The 21,326-nt window shown below is 37.5% G+C and overlaps 2 protein-coding genes across 4 annotated transcripts in view; both read left to right on the top strand.

Annotated features, from left to right (window-relative positions):
• LOC115217302 (organic cation transporter-like protein) overlaps positions 1–13,771 on the top strand; it is a 60,565-nt gene extending 46,794 nt beyond the window's left edge. For both annotated transcript variants that reach the window (XM_036507490.1, XM_029786950.2), the window contains exons 6-10: positions 4,728–4,861; positions 6,010–6,095; positions 8,648–8,765; positions 13,161–13,233; positions 13,545–13,771. In XM_036507490.1, the coding sequence (XP_036363383.1) occupies positions 4,728–4,861; positions 6,010–6,035 (160 nt within the window). In that variant the 3' untranslated portion in view covers positions 6,036–6,095; positions 8,648–8,765; positions 13,161–13,233; positions 13,545–13,771. The remainder of the gene's footprint in view (positions 1–4,727; positions 4,862–6,009; positions 6,096–8,647; positions 8,766–13,160; positions 13,234–13,544) is intronic.
• The window catches only part of LOC115217630 (organic cation transporter protein-like), a 205,404-nt gene that overhangs the window by 73,113 nt on the left and 110,965 nt on the right, over positions 1–21,326 (top strand). The gene's annotated exons all lie outside the window — the stretch shown is intronic.

The raw sequence follows: 21,326 nt of genomic DNA, 5'->3' as shown, positions 1-21,326 counted from the left end.
TGTGCTTGTTTCTTGTATGTCTAATTCTGAAATTGGTTGTATTCGGAATTCACTTAGATATTCCTTTGTCTGTTTTGTTACTGAGTATGATGCTTTCTTGTTTTCATGTTTTGAGACAAGTTTTAGCATCCAGTCCTCAGAGTTTTTCAGGTATGTGTCTAGGCCAATTGTAGCAATCTTAATTGTTATTGTCTTGAGTATTGCCCTTACTCTGCGATAACATTCTCTCCTGATCCTTTCCTTCATCACTGAATACCTTATTCCCTCCCCTTCAATTACCCCTAGGTACTTGTAGGTCTCCGCTGGGTCTAATTATTTTATGACATTCTGCTGGTCAAGGTTAACGTTAGATGTTTCTGTCATTTTTCCTTTGATAAAGGTAGCTTTCGCAGATTTATCAAGGCCAAATTGCATTCTGATGTCATCACTGAATTGTTTAACAATCGCTAGTAAGCCCTTGAGTTGTTGGTCATTTTTTGCAGAGAGCTTTAAATCATCCATGTAAATGAGATGATTTATATTGTTATCAAACATTTTTATCAAACATATGTTTTTATCAAACATATCCGTACTGCGCGTCATTGAGCAATTTTGAGAGAGGTATTAAGGGTAAACAAAAGAGGAGTGAGTCACCCTGGAAAATGCCACATGGAATTTTTACATCACCAGCATTTAGAGATTCATTGTCACTGTTCAAAGTTAGTGTGGTTCTCCATGATTTCATACTTAAAGACAAAACGTTTCGCAAAGAAGGTGCTATTTTATACATTTCCAGGCATTTCTTAATCCAGCTATGTGGTAGGCTATCCAAAGCCTTTTTATAGTCTATCCAGGCTATTGACAAGTTTTTGTGCCGTTTGTGACAAACTTCTAAGTTCATCTTATTGATGAGTAACTGATCTTTACAACCATAGGATCTACGTTTACATCCTTTCTGTTCATTAGGGTATGTGCTGCTGTCAGTTAAAAAACTATAGATATATTCCGTCAGGACAGATGTTAGCGTTTTATACATAGTTGTTAAGCAGGTTATGGGTCTATAGTTTTTTGGTTCATTTGTTTCTTCACTTTTTGAAAGCAGGAATGTTAACCCATTAACTAGCCAAGAAGGCATCCTACTAGGGTGTTGCCAAACATCATTGTAAAGTTCTGTTAACAGTTCATGGCTCTCTGGGAAGGCATTCAACCAGAAGTTAGGAATTATATCCTTTCCTGGAGACTTCCATTTGCTTGACCTCCTGAGAGCAGATCTTATATCTTCTACGTTGACACCCTCCCACTTTTGCTCTTCTAAGGAGTCCAGTTCTGTAGATATTCTATCAATCCAGGAGGCCTTTTCGTTGTGAGTTTTTTCTTCTGCCTAAATTTTATTCCAGCATCCCTGCACTTCTTTGGATGGTACAGACTTTACAGTAACTGGTGTTTTCCCTGTCTTCCTGGAAAAAAATTTGCGGTTATTTTTGAATATGTTGTTGTCCTTGAAAAATCTAACACGCTTTTCATACCTCGCTATGCGGGCAGCTTTAGCAGATATTATTATTATTATTATTATTATTATTATTATCATCATCATCATCATCATCATCATCATCATCATCATCATCATCATCATCATCATCATCATCATCATCATTATTATTATTATTATTATTATTATTATTATTATTATTATTATTATTATTATTATTATCATTATCATTATCATTATCATTATTATTATCATTATCATTATTATTCAGTAGTTTTATTTTTATAGCGTGCTTTCACTTCACTACCGAGCGCAGTTCTGTGTGCCTTGGGTATGTGCTGTGATTTGTTATGATGCTCTGATGGTTATTGTATGGAAAGTGTTCTGCGTAGGATGTGTGCAGTGCCTAGTAGTGCAATTTTCTGTATGTTATATGTGTTTGTTAGTCCTGGTGTTTTTGTTATGTATTTGTCTGAATATTTTTTTATCATGCCTACTATGATAGGAATTGTTTCTGTTTTTAGATTCCACATTCTGGTTACCTCTATTTCCAGGTCTTTGTATTTTGAGAGTTTCTCCATTTCTTTTAGAGACACGTTGTCATCTGCCGGTATTGATACATCAATTAGAAAGCATTTTGTTTCTTCATGATCTCTGACAACTATATCTGGTCTGTTGGCCTTAATTTCTCTATCTGTGTGTATCGGCATATCCCAGAGTATGGTTGCTTTCTCGTTTTCTGTGACCTTTTCTATTATTATTATTATTATTATTATTATTATTATTATTATTATTATTATTATTATTATTGAGTGAGTGAGAGAGCAGTGCATGCCATCAAAGTGACGCTGGGGTAACATATACGAAGCCCAGTATACCCATCATGACAAACCGTCTGATAATGGTAAACAAGGCACATGCATCACAACCATGTGTGCGCGAGATGCTGATCTCATATCAAGATAAACAGCACATGACCTTGCAGGTGGGGCCCAGTTAGAATTTTTTTCTGGTTGAGTAACCCATCGCGCTCAAAAGGTCCCTGAATAAGGGGTGTTTAAGGATGTTAAACGAAACACCCATGTTTCCAGAGGTGAATTATTCACACCCCAAAGAATCCCGCTACTTCTGCTCCTGAGATGCACAGAGATGCACATATCGTCAGCCACCAACAGACATGCTCAACTGGTTATGGTCAAACAACTGACAAGTAAATCTGTGGTATTGAGCAGAATATTTGCTGTAGCCCATCTTTTATACCGAGACAAAACAATGTACATGATAGCACTTCCAATTAGTTAAGATCAGATGCCATGAGAGCCACTGCCTTGTACTACATCAGGCCATTATTATTATTATTATTATTATTATTATTATTATTATTATTATTATTATTATTATTACTATTATCATCATCATCATCATCATCATCATCATCATCATTAGTCTTATTTAGGCGGCGAGTTGGCAGAATTGTTACCGCGCCGGACAAAATTCCTTCCTGATTTCAAATGTCACCGATGTCGACTTTGACTTTCATCATTTTAGGGGTGGATAAAATAAGTACCAGCACTGAGCTCAATGTAATCGACATGCCCACTCCTTTAAAATTGCTAGCTTAGTACCAAAATTGGAAACCGTTATTAGTTCACCATCAATAGGTAAATCTCGAACACTTTTCGAAAATTCCGCCGTCCATACACTTTTAAGATTTTGACCACAAGCCAACTGTTCATTTATGATAGAGAAACACTTAGACACCGACGTGTCTGTGTTGTTAAGTAAATCTATTTGCATCATCGTGGTTTTGCGTAGGGCTTTAAGCAAAATCCTTCTTTTATAATCTCATGTTGATCGGTTCCTTCCAAGTATATTGTAACTGGAATTAGTGCAGGTAATATGCACAAGTCTACATTGTGCTATATTCTTTCCTTTCCGTTCTGTTTTTTTTATCCCAAATAAGTCACAGCTCTAATTTACTATATTTTGAATTTCTTATTGAGCATGCACGTGTATTTATGCATGGATGTATGAGTACATATATACACGCATGTATATCAGCGAATAAGCTAAGCATCATAACAAACAGATGGGCATCGAATGAATTTCTTTGTACTGAATTACAAGCAATCCCTTACCAAATTTGTTCTTCGCCAATGTAGTAAACTTGTTATCATAATATATAGTTTACAAATTATAATACAAAATATACTATTAATAATTTTATTGGCAGTGACTTCGAAGTTTTGCAAATTGTAAGCGTCGAAAGACTGACGAGGCCAAAACGGACAAAATATCAGTCACTGCCTTCATGATTTAAAATAACACATATTGAATCTACCATTTAATGTTCGCATCTTTTATACTCATAATCATTTAATTAAGCAAAATTCCTTATATTTGGGTATGACAGACGAAGGATTGCGAAAGACACAAACAGATATTGGAAATATATAGCTCTTGTAAAGGCATTAGGTGTCTTTTATCAGGCAAATTTGGCGAGCAAACCAGCAGAGTGCTCATGTCTGTCATTGAGCGAAATCACCAGACAATGGTGACATACCTGGTGGTCTGCAGCCAGGTAGTATTGCTCTTAGCTGTTCATGCAGCATACCATGGTTACACTCACCGGCGTTCGACTAAGACTTCCACAAACCTCAGTGTCAATTTCAGAAGGTTAACAGCAACATCTTAGAAACGCAGGACGCGTGGTAGATGCATAATTTATTTTTAACCTTTTACTTATTTCAGTCATCGGACTGTGGCCATGCTGGGGCACGGCCTTGAAATTTTATTCGAATGAATTGAGCCCAGTTCTTATTTTAATAAAGTCAGCAACTTATTCTATCGATGTCTTAAGTTGAACCGCTAGTTTACTGAGACGTAAACACACCAACACCAGTTGTCGAGTGGTGGGTGGATGGGGACAAACACAGCCACACACGCTGATATATATACATATATGTATATACGACGGGTTTCTTTCAGTTTCCGTCTACCAAATCTACTCACAAGGCTTTGGTCAGCCCAAGGCTATAGTAGAGGACACCTGCTCAAAGTGCCACGTAGTGGGACTGAACCTGGAATCATGTGGTTGGGAAGCAAACTTCTTACTAAACAGCCACGTCTGCGCCACAGATACATATAAGACAACAATAGTTATATTTGATAATTTAAAACAAAAAACTGAACACTATGTGTAATAATACTTTTAAGAAAGAACAAAAGCCAAATGTTTGTCTTGTTTCCTTTGTTTCAGGCTGATTACCAGTGTGACATATTTTGGACTCTACTTGACCTCCAGTAGTTTGTCTGGAGACCGTCATTTGAATTACTTCCTCACTGCATCCATGGAACTTCCTTCAGTTTCCTCCTCTACAAATTATTCATGCTGTTCGTAAATATTTTATATTTGATTCGCAATTCGCATATATATACATGCACACATGTGAGCGCGCACAAATAGATAGATAGATAGATAGATAGATAGATAGATAGATAGATAGATAGATAGATAGATAGATAGATAGATAGACTGAGAGTGAGAGAGACACAGAGAGAGAAAGAGAGACAGATGGGGCCACAGATAGACAGACAGAAAGATATTTGTATTTGTGTGTCTTTAACGCACGCACACTCACACACACACACTCACACACACACACACGCACACACACACTCACACACACACTCACACACACACACTCACACACACACATATACACACACACAAACACACACGTTCTAAATCTTCATTTAGAAGATTAATGAAGATTATAGAGTGGAGAAAACATTGATACAGAGCGTTCAGGGCTCGCTAGAAGCTTTATGTGTTATGAGATGTGTATATTGAAGTAACGATGAGTGTTATAAAAAGAGAGAGAGAAAAAAGGGAAGAGAAAGATAGACAGAGAGTTGGGGTTGATGAATGAAATACTGAACATGAGATATTTGCACAGGGGTTGGTGATTATAAGTACAATAATTTTACAAGTTTTGTTGTTATGGATACCCCAGAATAACCTTAGTTCAACTGACTTTGATCAGAACAGTTCCAGTTGACATCAGCTTGCCTCTTGTTTCCAAACACATTCTATTTTCAACTGTGTTATCAAATATGCCTTGCTTTCATCTAAGACAAACGGATATGATTTCAGGCGGCAAACTTGTGGAATCATTGAAGAATTAGTTGGACTGCCTTGTCCAATCATTGTCCCAGCTTTACGCGCCCTGAACTCGAACCCCTCCGAAGTCAACTTTATCATTAGTGCCTTCGAAAATATATGCTAGTCAAACATTGGAGCTCTGTCTCTTTCTCTCTCCACCCGCTCTCTCTTTCACTCCTCCCTACCCTTCTCTCTCCCTCTATTTCTTTCTCGCTCTCTTTCTTTCTCACTCTCTCCGTCGCTGCCTTTCTTTATTGCATTGTACATATCACTGAAAGGTCTACTACGATATCTGAGATAATTTACTCCATGTACCAATCTATGAAACTCATCATTCAAGCTCACCACCAGAATCTTATTTTGTACCATTTTTCAGATTTGGACGGAAGAAAGCCATCATAATTCTCATTGCTGCCTCAGCTGTGACATTGTTAGCCGTGGCAGTTCTGAAATCAATCGGTGGTAAGACACCTATCTTTTATTGGCAATAGTTAAGCACAAAAAGTTGATATATATATATATATATATATATATATATATATATATATATATATATATATATATATATATATATATATATATATATATATATATATATATATATTTATATATATATATATATATATATATATATATATATATATATATATATATACATACATACATACATATATATATATATATATATATATATATGAATAGATAGATAAATAGATAGATAGATAGATAGATAGATAGATAGATAGATAGATAGATAGATAGATAGATAGATAGATAGATAGATATGTTTCTTTATTAGCCACACAGGGCTGCACACAGATAGAACAAATTACAAGGTAGAGCTTTTCTTTTGAAGGTATTAAAAAAAAAAAAAAAAAAAAAAAAAAGGAAGGGGGAGGTTCGATCAAAAGGGATCGTAAAAGGAGAGAAAGAGGACAAAAATAAGGGGGGTTAAAAAAAAAAAAAAAAAAAAGGGGGGGGGAGAGGAAAAAAAAATGATCAATAGGGATCGTTATCACAGAAATGTCAATATGAAGTGTAAAGGGGAGGACAGGTGAGGTTTACCCGTGGAAAGAAAAGCCTGCGGAAAAGACCACGGTAACCTCGGTCAATGAAGTCACATTTTATATTTCTTTTTTTTTTTTTTTTTTTTTTGCAAATAAGCAACTCTCTGTTTTCGATTTCTGGGTTCATAGGACTATGCTCAAGGTGGCTTCGTCATTCATACGTGCCATTCTTGCTACATTCACCCATCTTTTTTTAAAACATTCGCTAGACAAAACTTGCCTCTCTACTCTCACTTTCCTTTTCAAGTGGTACTTGAAGAAGTTGATGAGAGATTGACCAGAGAGGAAAGTGTTTGTCTCCAATCCTTTCAGACGCGTCCACCAGATACATTCTTTCGCCATAGCCACAAGGATGATGAAAATAGCTCTTCCTTCCCGTTTGAAGGAAGGAGGCGTGACAATATTGACGATAGACTCAGCTGATAAACCGACTCGTCCCACACGTGACAGCAGTTGTTCGACATAAGCCCACAGGTCGGAAATTGTTGGACACTGAACGAGTGCGTGCAGAACGGTTTCGTCGCTCTGACCGCATCTCGGGCAGGTCGGCCCCGTGTTTCTCGAGCCGTGTCTGTAGAGCTTATCCCGAACGGGTAGCGCTTCTCGGTAGCACTGCCAGGCCAGGGATCTCTGGAAGTTGTCCATGGGCCCTGGCCCGAAAGTCGTCCCGAACAGGCGGGTCAGGTACTCCTCGTCGACGTCCAGGTTCGCCCCGAGCTCGTCGTCGTACCTCCCCTCCACTAAACCCCTATAGAATGCTTTGGTTGTGTTGAAGTCACTTAAGGTCGACCCAGGACGGCAGAGTTGCTTGAGAGCAACGCGACACTCGCGGTGCCAAGATAGATAGATAGATAGATATGACAATTCCGTTATCTTGCAAGTGATTTCATTTCTCGTGGTGAAAAGGATAAGGAAGTGTATGTAAATGGATACAGAAGAAACACCACTTGTCAATTCCAGCCTTGACAACAGAAGTCTTTCGGTGCAGTAGACCTCACAAAAGTTCAAACTACACTGCATTTATATAAAGCTATTATCTACCATTAATATTTCCTATATAAAACTATGACATATCCACTGCATAAAACAAAATAAATTAATCTGAGTTAAAAATAGAATGATAACGGTCAAGTTGATAGAATGATAACGGTCAAGTGAATAAACGAAACCTGACACTAGATCAACAAGGAGAAACACATGGCGATGAAAGGGCTCAGCAGGCTTTTAAAGATAGCATGAAACAATATTAAATGTGCGTGTGTCTGTGTGCGCGTGTGGGTGTATGTGCCCATTTACACACACACAAACACGCACACACACACACACATATACACACACACAAACATACACACACTGAAATTCTAGAATGATTGACCAGAAGAGCTTTCTAAAACGAGGTTGCGTGAAGTGAGAGCAAAAAGCTGAAATGTTAACTTGAGCACACACTTTATGCTTTTATCTTGAATATTCAAGACGACCGTGTAAACAGAGAGAGAGGGGGGAGAGACAGAGTCAGGCAGACAGGCAGACAGTCAGGGAAAAGGTAAGTCATCTGATTTATGCAATTTTTTTTATATTGGTCTTTAGCTCTCTATGCATCGCCAAGTGGTTGAAGATCAAATTACACTGAAGTAAGGTCAGATATATTTGAATAGTCCAAAAGATTCGAAGCCAATTCTTTAAATTACCACGTTACTATTCATACATCTAGAAGGTGTCATCAAATGTAGTTTTTGGTGTTGTCATCATAGAAAAGAAGATATTAACTGAACAGAGGTTTAATATATCAAATAATGTTTGAATTGAATTCATATTTACTTGTTTTCGGTTGTCAACCCATAATAATATGAGATGAATAAGCATCACATATTTTCATTTCGATCTAGAAGCCCAGAAGCAAACTGTGTTAAGTTTGTGATAATGTTGACCTATATTTTCTATTTACAGACAGTGACGCCATCAATACTTCTACAATAGTTTTTTCTTTGCTTGGAATGCTTGCTATTAGTGGTGCCTTTGGTGGTTTATGGTTATATACTCCTGAAATCTATCCAACCACATTAAGGTTAGCATTAATCACAAATATATACACGTTCTTTTGTGTGTGTGTATGTGCGTATGTTTCTTTGTGCTTCTGTATATTTGTATGTATATGTATGTCTATATGTATATATATATATATATATATATATATATATATATATATATATATCAACAATTGAGGGTGAAATTAATTAATCAATTTCACCAAGTGTTCAGTATGTAAAAGGACCATTTAAGGCGAATTCAAAATATTACATTATATAATTAGGGCTTAGTAAAATAAATTACTTTGCCACATACTGAACTTAGTAGAAATAGCAGCCAAAAAAAAATTATTTTTTTAGCCATTTCTACTACTTAAAGAAAATTTCTCTCAGATAATGTTTACTCCAGACAGCTCACGAAGGTTTGGAGGTAAATACAGAAAAATATCACAAGTACATACACTACCGTCAGAAATTAATTAGCACCCTTGATTTGCTCTTCACTCAAGGTATGTGCTGTCACCTAGTGGCAATATCTCGAACTATTGCTTTGTTGCGAGTTCACTGTTGCGCAGAACGATGACGTAACTTTGTTTGCAGAGCAGTTTGAGAGTCTACAGCCTTATGATGTTGACATAGCAGTGCAACAACTTGGAGTGCGGATGCAGACAAATCTTCCTTTGTTTAATAGATATAGGTAGCGCCTCGCAAGGACCGAAATCACACCATACTAAGTTTTCTCATCGCGTAAGACGTTTTGAACAGCTCATAGCTTAATTGATTTAACCTATTTAATGTAGAAATTTGAGAAGTGCTAATTAATTTCTGACGCAAGTGTAGATCGTTTGACTACGTCAACGTTTCAAGATTAGCCAAATAAAATCAGCATTTCTTTCGTCAGCTCCAAATTTCTTAATTTGGATTTGGAAACACTAAAAAGAAGGAACTTTACCTATCGGCGAACTTGTCGCTTCCACGTGGGTGGAAGAGGAGTGCAGAAATTTACGCCTGCGCATTTTGAATTTGTTGGCACTGGCAGTTGGAGCTGGTTCATCTGAAGCGACAAGTTCGCCGATAGGTAAAGTTCCTTCTTTTTAGTGTTTCCAAATCCAAATTAAGAAATTTTGAGCTGACGAAAGAAATGCTGATTTTATTTGGCTAATCTTGAAACGTTGACGTACTCAAACGATCTATGTACTTGTGATATTTTTCTGTATTTACCTCCAAACCTTCGTGAGCTGTCTGGAGTAAACATTATTTGAGAGAAATTTCTTTAAGTAGTAGAAATGGCTAAAAAAGTTTTTTTTTGGCTGCTATTTCTACTAAGTTCAGTATGTGGCAAAGTAATTTATTTTACTAAGCCCTAATTATATAATATATATATATATATATATATATATATATATATATATATATATATATATATATATATAAGCAATAATAAATCTCTGAGCGAGGTATAAACAATAGCTGCACGATATCGTGAAGTATATTTTCCACTTAAATGTGGCTAACCCTTAAGGGTTGATGCTACTGTAGCTTGTAGCCCCAGGAAGACACCTACTCCAGGCGGCTATTAATACAATTTCTGTCCCCTATCAGAAAGTGCAGCTACTGTTTATACCTCGCATTAGAGATTAATTATTGCTTGTTTACCCTTTTTCGAGATCAGTGACTTTTCGTCACTGAAAAAAGATATATATATTTGCATTGGGAACCACTTCACATCGACAACCGGTGATTGTCACACGCTGATGACGGGTCAATACCTAGAAACTCCGGTTCGTGTGTGTCACGTCAAGTTGGAGATGGGAAGGATGGCTTCCCTTTGCAAATACTGTTACGGCACGAAAGCGTGTCAATAGCCAGCTGTTGGAGGTGTCTTCCTGAAGCTACAAGCTACAATACCATCCATCCTTAAGGGTTAGCCACATTTAAGTGGCAAATATACTTCACGATATCGTGCAGCTACTGTTTATACCTCGCTCAGAGATTTCTTATTGCTTATATATATATATATATATATATATATATATATATATATATATATATATATATATATAGAGAGAGAGAGAGAGAGAGAGAGAGAGAGAGAGAGAGAGAGAGAGAAAGAGAGAGAGAGAGATCCTGGAAGGACCTGTCCCAAAGTGGGTATTTACATGAGTAATGATGCAACCTTTCATGTGCATGTTGCTAAATTGGCAATGAAATGTAGGCGGCTGACCGGATGGATTCTTAGAGCTTTTAGAACAAGAGACCAGGAAATCATGATGGTCCTCTGGAAGACACTTGTCCTAAGCCACTTTGAATATTGCTCTCAGCTATGGTCACCAACCAGTGTCAAATTAATCACAGAACTTGAGGCGATCCAACGAATCTACACGAAGAAGATAGCCTCTGTGCAGCATATAAGCTATTGGGAAAGACTCAAGAGATTAAGACTCTATTCCTTAGAGCGTAGGCGAGAAAGATGTGCCATAATATACATCTGGGAGATCCTGGAAGGACTTGTCCCAAACTTTGGCATCGAGAGTTACACAAATACTAGAACTGGGTGCCACTGCATAGTGCCAAGGACTCCAAATTTGCCATCAAGATGTAGGATAAGATACTGTGATAGCCTGGGCTTCAGGGGTCCACAGCCATTCAATATCCTCCCAAAGGACCTGAGAGAACTTCATGGGGTTAATGCAGATGTCTTTAAAATAAAACTGGATCTCTTCTTGTCAGGTATCCCAGATGAACCAACTTCACGGCCGGAGGTACAGATGAGGGCAGCTGCATCGAAATCTCTCATGCACCAAATGTCAATTGCTTAAAGGCATTCGGGAATTAAAATCATGTAGCAACACCGAATGGCGGTGCCCCAGCATGGCCACAGCTCGTGAGCTGAAACTAGATAAAATAATAAATATATATATATGTGTGTGTGTGTGTGTGTGTGTGTGTGTGTGTGTGTGTGTGTGTGTGTGTTTGTGTGTGTGTGTGTATATATGTATGCATGTATGTATGTATGTATGTATGTATGTATGTATGTATGTATGTATGTATATGTATATATTGTTTTGACAACCTATATAACACTATTTTGCCATGCTATATACATATTTATATTTCATTTGTAGGTCTTCAGCATCACTTCGCATTTTATTGCTTTTTCTTCCTCTTATTTACTATTTACTGTAAATCTGTAGTTTCTTATAAACAAAGTTAAGTGATTTTCCTGAAGAAGCATAAACAAAAACATGACTAAGACCTCCAACTTTTGTACATGCAACATACAGTTGCCCGTGTGAGAAACAATGTTCAAGTTGTAGCCCAGGAAAAAATAAAGTCTGTCCTTGTGATTTATTTACAGACATGGCAAAACTGAGTTTTATTGGCAGTCGCAGCCCTTTTAATGCAAAAGGATTTCTGTATCGGATGGTATTATGGGTATTCTGGGTATAAAAATATCTCCCATGGAATAACCAGTTAAAGTAGTGGTCGAAATAATATTGGGCGTTGACTTTTAGCACAGTCTAGTGCCATTACACAACCTAGGCTGGTTAAGGTTCCATGATAGCATAATGATGGTTCTTACTTTCAACAGAAGTCGGTTTTGTGGGAGTCCAGGAGGTTCCAAAAAATTTAAGAATTCAACAGGATAGTTGACAACCACAGAAGGATGTGAAAGTGAATATATATATTTTGACTGGAGACCAACAGTTGTTATACATATTGCAAACAATGACATGAGATTGGAATACTCATTCTTCCTCAAAGAGCATCGGGAGCGTTTGTAAAGTGAAATGGTTTCAGCCAAGATCCTAGCTTCCACTCACCAGCGTGTTTTGATTGCGACCGACATTTTCATGATTTATGATGTTCGCTTGTTGTATAAACGAGCGTTTCAGTAATTTGTTGTGCTGAGTTCATTTCCACCAAATGGGAATGGAAAACTGAGTAATTGGAAAACCCTTTAACTGTTGTGTCTTAGAAGAGAGTTTCCACTTGAGTCAGTCACTCGATAAACTATGCTGCATGGTCCAGAAATCGCAATTTCCTGTTGAGACGGGAAGTTGTGATAACTATTTGTTCAAAAATTGCATTCTGTGGTAAATTCGTCACAATAACTTCAACATGAGCCAACAAAGGAAAATATAAGTGATTAGCGGACCAGTTACAAATATCAGTGTAACTTTGCTCAATTTTCGCACAATACCTTTTGAAAATGGCAAGCAGACATTGGAAAATGTGATTCTGGATGCAATGGTGAAAAAGAGAAAACCACTGAATATTCGTGGTTTGATTATCATTCATCATTGATTTGTATGATTGCCCAGGACCAACATAAACAATAATTACCACGAACAAGGCATCTTGTTCGTCTCGAGACAGTTTCTATAAAAAAAGTCTTTTTAATTAATTATTGTTGGATTGTCTTTTAACAGGACTGCTGGAATGGGTGTAGCCTCAGCTACAGCACGTATCGGTAGCATGATCTCTCCTTACACAAGAATGCTGGTAAGTTTTCTTTAGCTATAACATCATATATATGCTCACACATACATATATACTCACTCACACACACACAGAGATTTTTTTGCAGTGACGACCCCACCAAACTAGTCATGTTCCGCACTCTCTGCCGCTTCTAATATGCCATACCAAAACGAATGTGACAACTGACCGACGTCAGTGAATTTACCACACTCATGTTCCACAGTCCCCGCCGCTTCTAATATGCGTAAACACACACACACACACAAACAAACAGACACATATACATGCATATACGTAAATATATATATAATTTGTAAATTTCTATTTTTCAGGCTGCGCGTGTTGTTTGGGGGCCAGGACTTGTATTTGGTGCTGGTTGTTTCATTGCATCGAGCTTGTTTTTCATTCTTCCTGAAACGCATAATAAACAACTACCACAGAATTTGGATGAAATGCTGAGCTTCAAACGGGAGCGCGGTAAAGGAGAAGGTGGAAAGAAGAGGAAAAATATAAATTCCAAAAACAACGAAGAAATTTAATAAAACAATATTTTATTTTACATGTCTATTTTTCATTTGCTATTTCCCTCTCGCTTGCACTTTGTTCTCCCTTTCTTCATATGTATGTGTGCGCGCGCTCTCGCGCGTGTGTGTTTGTATTCGTAAACATATTAATATATACACACACATATATGCATGCATATAAGATGAAATGCAGTATTTGTGTTTTGTATGTACATTTATGCACATATGTATACATTTAGCTCTTTGTCTGTGTCTAGCTATCTATACACTCTCACACACACACATACACATACACACGCATACACGTGTATATTCTTTCTTATACTTGTGTCAGTCATTTGACTGTGGCCATGCTGGAGCACCGCCTTTAGTCGAGCAAATTGACCCCAGGACTTATTCATTGTAAGCCTAGTACTTATTCTATCGGTCTCTTTTGCCGAACCGCTAAGTTACGGGGACGTAAACACACCAGCATTGGTTGTCAAGCGATGTTGGGGAACAAACGGACACACAAACGTATACACACACACAGAGGCATATATATATATAAACATATATACGACGGGTTTCTTTCAGTCTCCGTCTACCAAATCCACTCATAACGCTTTGGTCGGCCCGAGGCTATAGTAGAAGACACTTGCCCAAGTTACCACGCAGTGAGACCGAACCCGGAACTATGTGGTTCGTAAGCAAGCTACTTTATTTCAAAAATTTTGCCATAAAGGCATGATAGAGAGTAGCTTGCGGGCTGAACAGAAACATTGATGAGATGAATGATGAAATAAAGTGATATTAACGGGAGAAGACTAAAAACAGCCGCCGATATTTTGTTTGCCTAAAACATTATTATTTTTAACACAAAAAACAAACCGAGGTATTGAACCTCTTACTTCCGTTTTTACAATTTTTGGACTTAATAGTCCATTCACAAATTAAGGCGCTGAGCCTCTTACACACTTAAACATTATAACACTGAGACTTTTCAACCTCTTGTCAATTTTCCTCCCCAACATCGCTTGTGCCCGTATACTCCGCCACCGCCCACGGCTCATTTAAAACCAAGGCGGGATCCGAGTCGGCGTCGCCCGGCCACAAGCGATATTCCTCTTCAAGTCCCCCCAGACTACGTATCACGGGCAACGTATGGCATCCACAGCTATCTGAGGAGGCCATTCGGGTTCCCGTGTGAAAGTTAAAGGTATTCCTTTATAGTGTTTCCACCACCTTTTCTACCACTCCACCTCTGTAGAAGAAGACCAATAATTTGTCTTCCTCCAGGGTCGAGGTAATCAATTCTACCGTTGCCAGCATAATTCCCGCCAACGGTGTCTATTCCCCTGCTGGTGGCACAACCCCTACCGACGAGGTTCCGGGACATTCCGGTGCTATGTCACCGACTGCCGGCAATGTCCCGTTTTTCTTCCTCTTCCTCATTTTTACTTCTCAGCTGGAGGAGGTTGCGTCTCCTCCGTGACCGGGAGATTCGCTTCCCCTCCTTCATCCCTAGGATCCTTTGGTGAGCACCCATTATTGCTCACCTTTTTCCTCTTGCGGCCCTTCTTTGAGGAGTCCTCCGCCTCCTCGGCCGCCTTTGTTCCTTCTTCAACAGAAGTCTCCATCAACTGCTCCAAGACTTTGCTTTGTTCCTGAGGACAGTTTTTCTTTATATGGCCAGGCTCCATGCACCGATGATACCTGAGAGGAGACCCTTAAGTATCACCGGGTACCTGCACCCGGCCATCCTAAAAAAATCTGGAAAAACCAGGTTATCGGCAGATTGGGTCCACAGGGTCAAACCTGCTTTCGACCCCACCCAATCAGCCGCAGGCAGAATTTTGGCATTTACGAGCTTGGCTCAGCTGCCACCCAGAACCCGACCGATAGTGTCTTCTATCCATTCGAGCTCTATTCCGGGTGGAAGCTCACACACCCAAGTTCTTGTCAATTTCTTCCCACCATTTGTGGGGAGAAACAGAATTTTCTCCCCTTCCAAGGGTTGGCTCGCAAAATCTCGAGCTTCCCCACCGTTGCATATTTGACATCCTTTGCAATAAACTTAATAGTTGACAGATATTCTGCCAACTCCTTTTCAATGTCCGCCTGAGAGAACACAGTGATGGTGTTGAGGGACTTAGAACATGTCCTCGACACCACCATCCTCTCATTAAAGATTTTCCCCACTGCTTGGGGGTCACATTTTGTCACTCCAATACAGTGTTGCCATGCTTGCAAAAGAAAAAATATTTTAAAATGTTCAACACAAAATCCAAAATGTTCCAAATAAGAAGTCTAATAAAAACACAAGAAAGAACAGAAAGACAGAGCAGAGAAAAAGAACGAAAGAAGACTGTTCAATTCACGGCAACACAATTCCGCCACTCAGGTAATTCGGCCGAGGTCGAATTTGCCTTTCGTCTTAGTAAAAAGGCAATTCAGCCAATGCGGGAAATCTATTGCTGAAGGGAGAAAATTTGCTATAGTTTTAGATTTATTAATCCTTGATTATCTGAATTATTTTATGCTCTTCATCATTGGAATCAAACAGCAAAATTATTGTATGTGATTTCTTACAGAAATTTATACAAGAAAGAAACATATACGAAGCTGTTATTACCTGAGATATGTACATCATGCTTCTCATTGTTCACTAATTTGTCTACATCCAATGATTTTATATTTTTACATATAATGTATAAAAGGAGACATCGTGATAAATAGTGCTTCCTTAACCTTTTAGCTTTCAGATTATTTTGTCAACTGTAATGATTCACATTAATCATGCATTATCTTATAGCTTCGACATTTCGATATATGATTGTACAATTTTAGAATAAGCCAGATCTGACCGGTTTGAACATAAAACAGGTAGAATATTTGGGCCTGGTATGGCCGATTTAAATTCTAAAGGGCTGAAGGCGTTAGAGTGTCGAAACCACATCATAACCCAAACTTTCCCAAGTGCAGAAATTACTCCTCAACTCTATAATATTTTCACTATTCACATAAATTACGAGTGTTGTATAATTCGGTTCAAAACCTTGTATTTTGTAGACGGAAATAAACAGGTAAATATTAAATATATAGTTTATATGTAGTTAACCGATGAAAAGTAAATGGGGATAAGGAAGTTGACAATTATTTATTATGTATGTGTATGTGTATATATATGTATATATGTATGTGTGTATGTATATATATATATATATATATATTCTTTACTCTTTTACTCTTTTACTTGTTTCAGTCATTTGACTGCGGCCATGCTGGAGCACCGCCTTTAGTCGAGCAAATCGACTCCGGGACTTATTCTTTGTAAGCCCAGTACTTATTCTATCGGTCCCTTTTGCCGAACCGCTAAGTTACGGGGACGTAAACACACCAGCATCGGTTGTCAAGCAATGCTAGGGGGACAAACACAGACACACAAACACACACACTTATATATATATATAAACATATATACGACAGGCTTCTTTCAGTTTCTGTCTACCAAATCCACTCACAAGGCATTGGTCGGCCTGGGGCTATAGCAGAAGACATTTGCCCAAGATGCCACGCAGTGGGACTGAACCCGCAACCATGTGGTTGGTTAGCAAGCTACTTACCACACAGCCACTCCTGCGTCTATATATATATATATTACAACGCCAGTATCCCTCCACCCTTATAGAGTATGGAATAAAACATACCAAAGAACTAGACAACATTACCCTGAAAACCACCCAACACTCACAACCCCAATATACTTCCATATATTTCCACCCACAACCCCCAAAATATCGAAGCATACACCACAATCATACAAAACCTCACTCTACTGTCAACAGACCCAAAAATGAATAACATTATCAATACACACAAAATCCTCAAATGTAAAAGGCAACATAAATCTTTGAAAAACTCTTGACAAATGCCAAGCTTCACACACCACATCCACCCCCATCAGTTGAAAAATGGGCGCGCCCAAACTGTGGAACCTTCCCCTTCCTACTTGAAGGCTCTGAATTTATCTTCAAACAAGGAACAAAGTTTAAAATCAAGACCAACTTCTCCTGTTCCTCCGAGAACCATATCTACGTTCTCACATGCGCCGGTTGCCAACAAAATTATGTTGGTCAAACGAACTTCCCTTTACGTAAAAGAGTAGCGGTCCATAAAGAACAAATAAATCTCCCAGAATACCGTCAAATTTCACTAAGTAGCCACATAGACTCGTGCGCTAAAGACAAAAATCCCAAATTTTACATATTCCCCTTCTACCAATGTAAAGACGGAATCACCACACAAGAAAGAATTAACAAGGAGAATCTTTTTATTGAAAAATTCAAAACGCATCTTAATATGCAAACTCCACGATAATCATATTTCTTTTTTCTACCTCATTCTTCATGGATGGACAAATACAAATATATAAGGATATCATGCAGTCATCACTTCAAACTAAAACTTATATTCTTTATTTATTATTATTATCATTATTATTATTATTATTATTATTATTATTATTATTATTATTATTATTATTATTATTTTTATTATACATGACATAACAATCTGAAATGAAATTATAAATTGGTTTATGTAAATTTATATAATTAGAAAACAATATAAATAAAGTGTTAAAATCTGAATGTTAAGTTAGCAAACAATTATATATAAAAAAAAGATAATGCAAATGAAGCTAAAATTATAATTTTATAATTTAAGGTTTATTAACATCCTATCTTACAAAAAATTGATAATCCCAATTGAAGAGCATAAAACCCACAGAGTTGTCTCCCCTTACTCACAGGAACTGGATAACTCCTACCCCATTTCCTGTTTTGACATTCATTTAACAAACATCCTAAATTAAACACCATATGGATTTAATCATAGGGATCTTAATCCTCCAAGGTAATTTTTCCGAGAACTATCATTGAACTCGAGATACACAAGGACTTTTCAATGTATCGGTGTACCTATTTTTTAATTTTTGCATATGTTTATTATTTTTTTGCAAAAAACAATGTAATTTTCTTTTTTCCCCCTCCTCAATTATAAAAAAAATTTCTTTTCACCTTTACAATTCTTGAAAAGTCGCATTGCAACGAAAACCGGTTTGAATTATTATATATATATATATATTTTTTTTATTTTAAAAAATTTTCCATACACCCATATTCATTAAAATTTACCTTCAATTTAGCATTCTGCCTTTTTTACAATTTTTCGTTGCCTATATATATGTATATGTGTGTATGTATATATATATATATATATATATATATATATATATATATATATATGTGTGTGTGGTGTGTGTGTGTGTGTGTGTGTGTGTGTGTGTGTGTGTGTGTGTGTGTGTGTGTGTGTGTGTATATAATTGATAGTGAGTTCATTTATTCATGTATCTTTGAAATCCTATGGAATAACTACAACCCTCACATCTCACATTATCGTTGCCCCCCTATGATCTAACATTAGTTACTACTTTTACATACCAATTTAATAACCTTTAAGGACATCTTCGATGTGATGTAAGAGTTGTGTTGAGCAATCCTTGCCGCAGTGAAAGTCATGCTTGTTGAGATTTAGAAAGTTGTGGCTCGCCAAGGAAACCAGCTATCCTTGATCTCACCACCCTTTCAAACACTTTGATTATATGAGAAATGAATGGGAATGGACGGTAGTTGACTGCAAGAGACTTGTTTCCCTTTTCGAAGACCGGAATGATAGAATGGAATAAGAAATGTTCCGGTATGTAACCTAAGACTACAGAATTTCTCCAGAAGTTGGTTAGAGTCGTTGTAAGTTTGTGTCAGCATTCCTTCAAGACATCAGCGGGGAAGCTATCAGAGCCTGCTGCAGAATAGTACTTGATTTTATTTATTAGTCCTATGATGTCTGAGGCGGTAAAAGTTAAGTCAGAGATAATATGTTGGGGATTGCGTTTGTTCAGATCCCTTGCCTCAATATCATTGGGATCACTAAAGACAAAGAAGTGTTGTTTCTGCAATATTTCTACCATTTCTTTTGCATTATGGTGGGAAATGTTATCATCTATTTATTGACCAACGGGTAAGACAGTGGTCCTATGCTTGGCATATGAATAGAACACTTTCGGATTCTGTTTTATTTTTATTTTTTTTTAATACCACGTTTTTTCTTTGCAGCTCTTTGGTTGTCGATGTAAGCTTTCATGCTGTTCTTCAGATGAATCTTTTTCGACTCAAGTCTTCTTATTGCCGATGAATGTGGATGCTGTTGGTTGTAGCATTTTAAATGGCTGAATTTTTTTCTTTTGTCTTTTGATTCTCTTGATGAGTATTCTTTTCTCTCACTTGGAAGCCTATTTCTAATTGTGCTTGTGAGTTTTGTAAGAATGTGTTTTAAGCATGTCAAGTGGCAATATTCTCAAACTGTTGTTTCAGTGTCAGAGGAACTATGAGTGAAAGACCAGTCAGTAAGTGACAGATATTTTCTAATTGCTCCCCAGACTGCTTTTTGAAGATTGATGCTGTCGAACAGATTCTCTGGGGCGAGGGTGACTGGTTTGGCTTTCACATGCCAGAAAATAAGGTTGCAAAATACCATAATACCATGTCGTGGTCAGAGAGGAGAGTTTTTTTCAACTGAAATGCTGTAGATGGAGATAACATAGTTTATTAGTATCAGGTCCAGGATCGTTCTGCCTTGTCTTGGTTCAAGCACAAGTTGGGTTAGAAAAATTCATCCATTAAATTAAATAGTAATGTTACTGTTGCTTTGTCTGGTGTAGTGCAGTTACTTAACTTCAGAGTATTTGTAAGCCAGTTCACATAGGGGAGGTTAAAGTTACCTGTCATCAATATGTTCCCGGAGTTATATCTTGGGAGAAAGGAGCTTGGGGAGGCCTGTAGAGACGGACAATGGTTATATTTGGCCACGGAGTTATCCTGTATACCCGTAAGAATTGTTGGATCGCGACCTCGTCCGTCATTTCCTTAAAAGTGTCCACGAAACGTTCGGCTCTTCCATTCGTTCTAGGGTGATACGGTGCTATAGTTTCATTTTCTAATGTGAACATTTTGCAGAATACTTTAAACTCACAGGATACAAACTGTGTTCCGTTATCAGAGACAATTATAACAGGTACACCAAATCTTGCGAACAGCTTGTGTAAGAAGTTTATTACCGTTTATGAGGTCAGTTGTTTACATCTCCTGACCTCAGGTCATCTTGTGTAGCTGTCCACTACTATTAAGTAATAATATTTTCAACTTCCTTGTCCGTGCTTGGCCAGTATACGAAACTTCGCATCAACGCTTTCATTCTAGAGATGCTTAGATGTCCCACATTTAGCATTCTCTTCTGTAATGTTTTTGGTATGACCACCCTCTGAGCGTACATTAGTACATAGTCACATATAGAGTACACGTTCACATCTTGGCGGTTCTTTGCATCAGACCTTTTTTTATTCCTTTTGTCGACCACAGTTTTCTTTTTGTCTCGTCAATAAATTTTCCATTTCTCGCATTTCTTTTTATTTCTTCCAAAGTTACAAGTAGTTCACGCATGCTATTCCACATCACTTTTTTTGTTTCTGCTTCTGCTCTTAGCGCTTCTATT

This window comes from Octopus sinensis, linkage group LG11 (genome assembly GCF_006345805.1).
Source record: "Octopus sinensis linkage group LG11, ASM634580v1, whole genome shotgun sequence".
Taxonomy (NCBI): domain Eukaryota; kingdom Metazoa; phylum Mollusca; class Cephalopoda; order Octopoda; family Octopodidae; genus Octopus; species Octopus sinensis.
The sequence above is the reverse complement of the archived record's forward strand: the minus strand, read 5'-3'. Positions and strand labels throughout refer to the sequence as shown.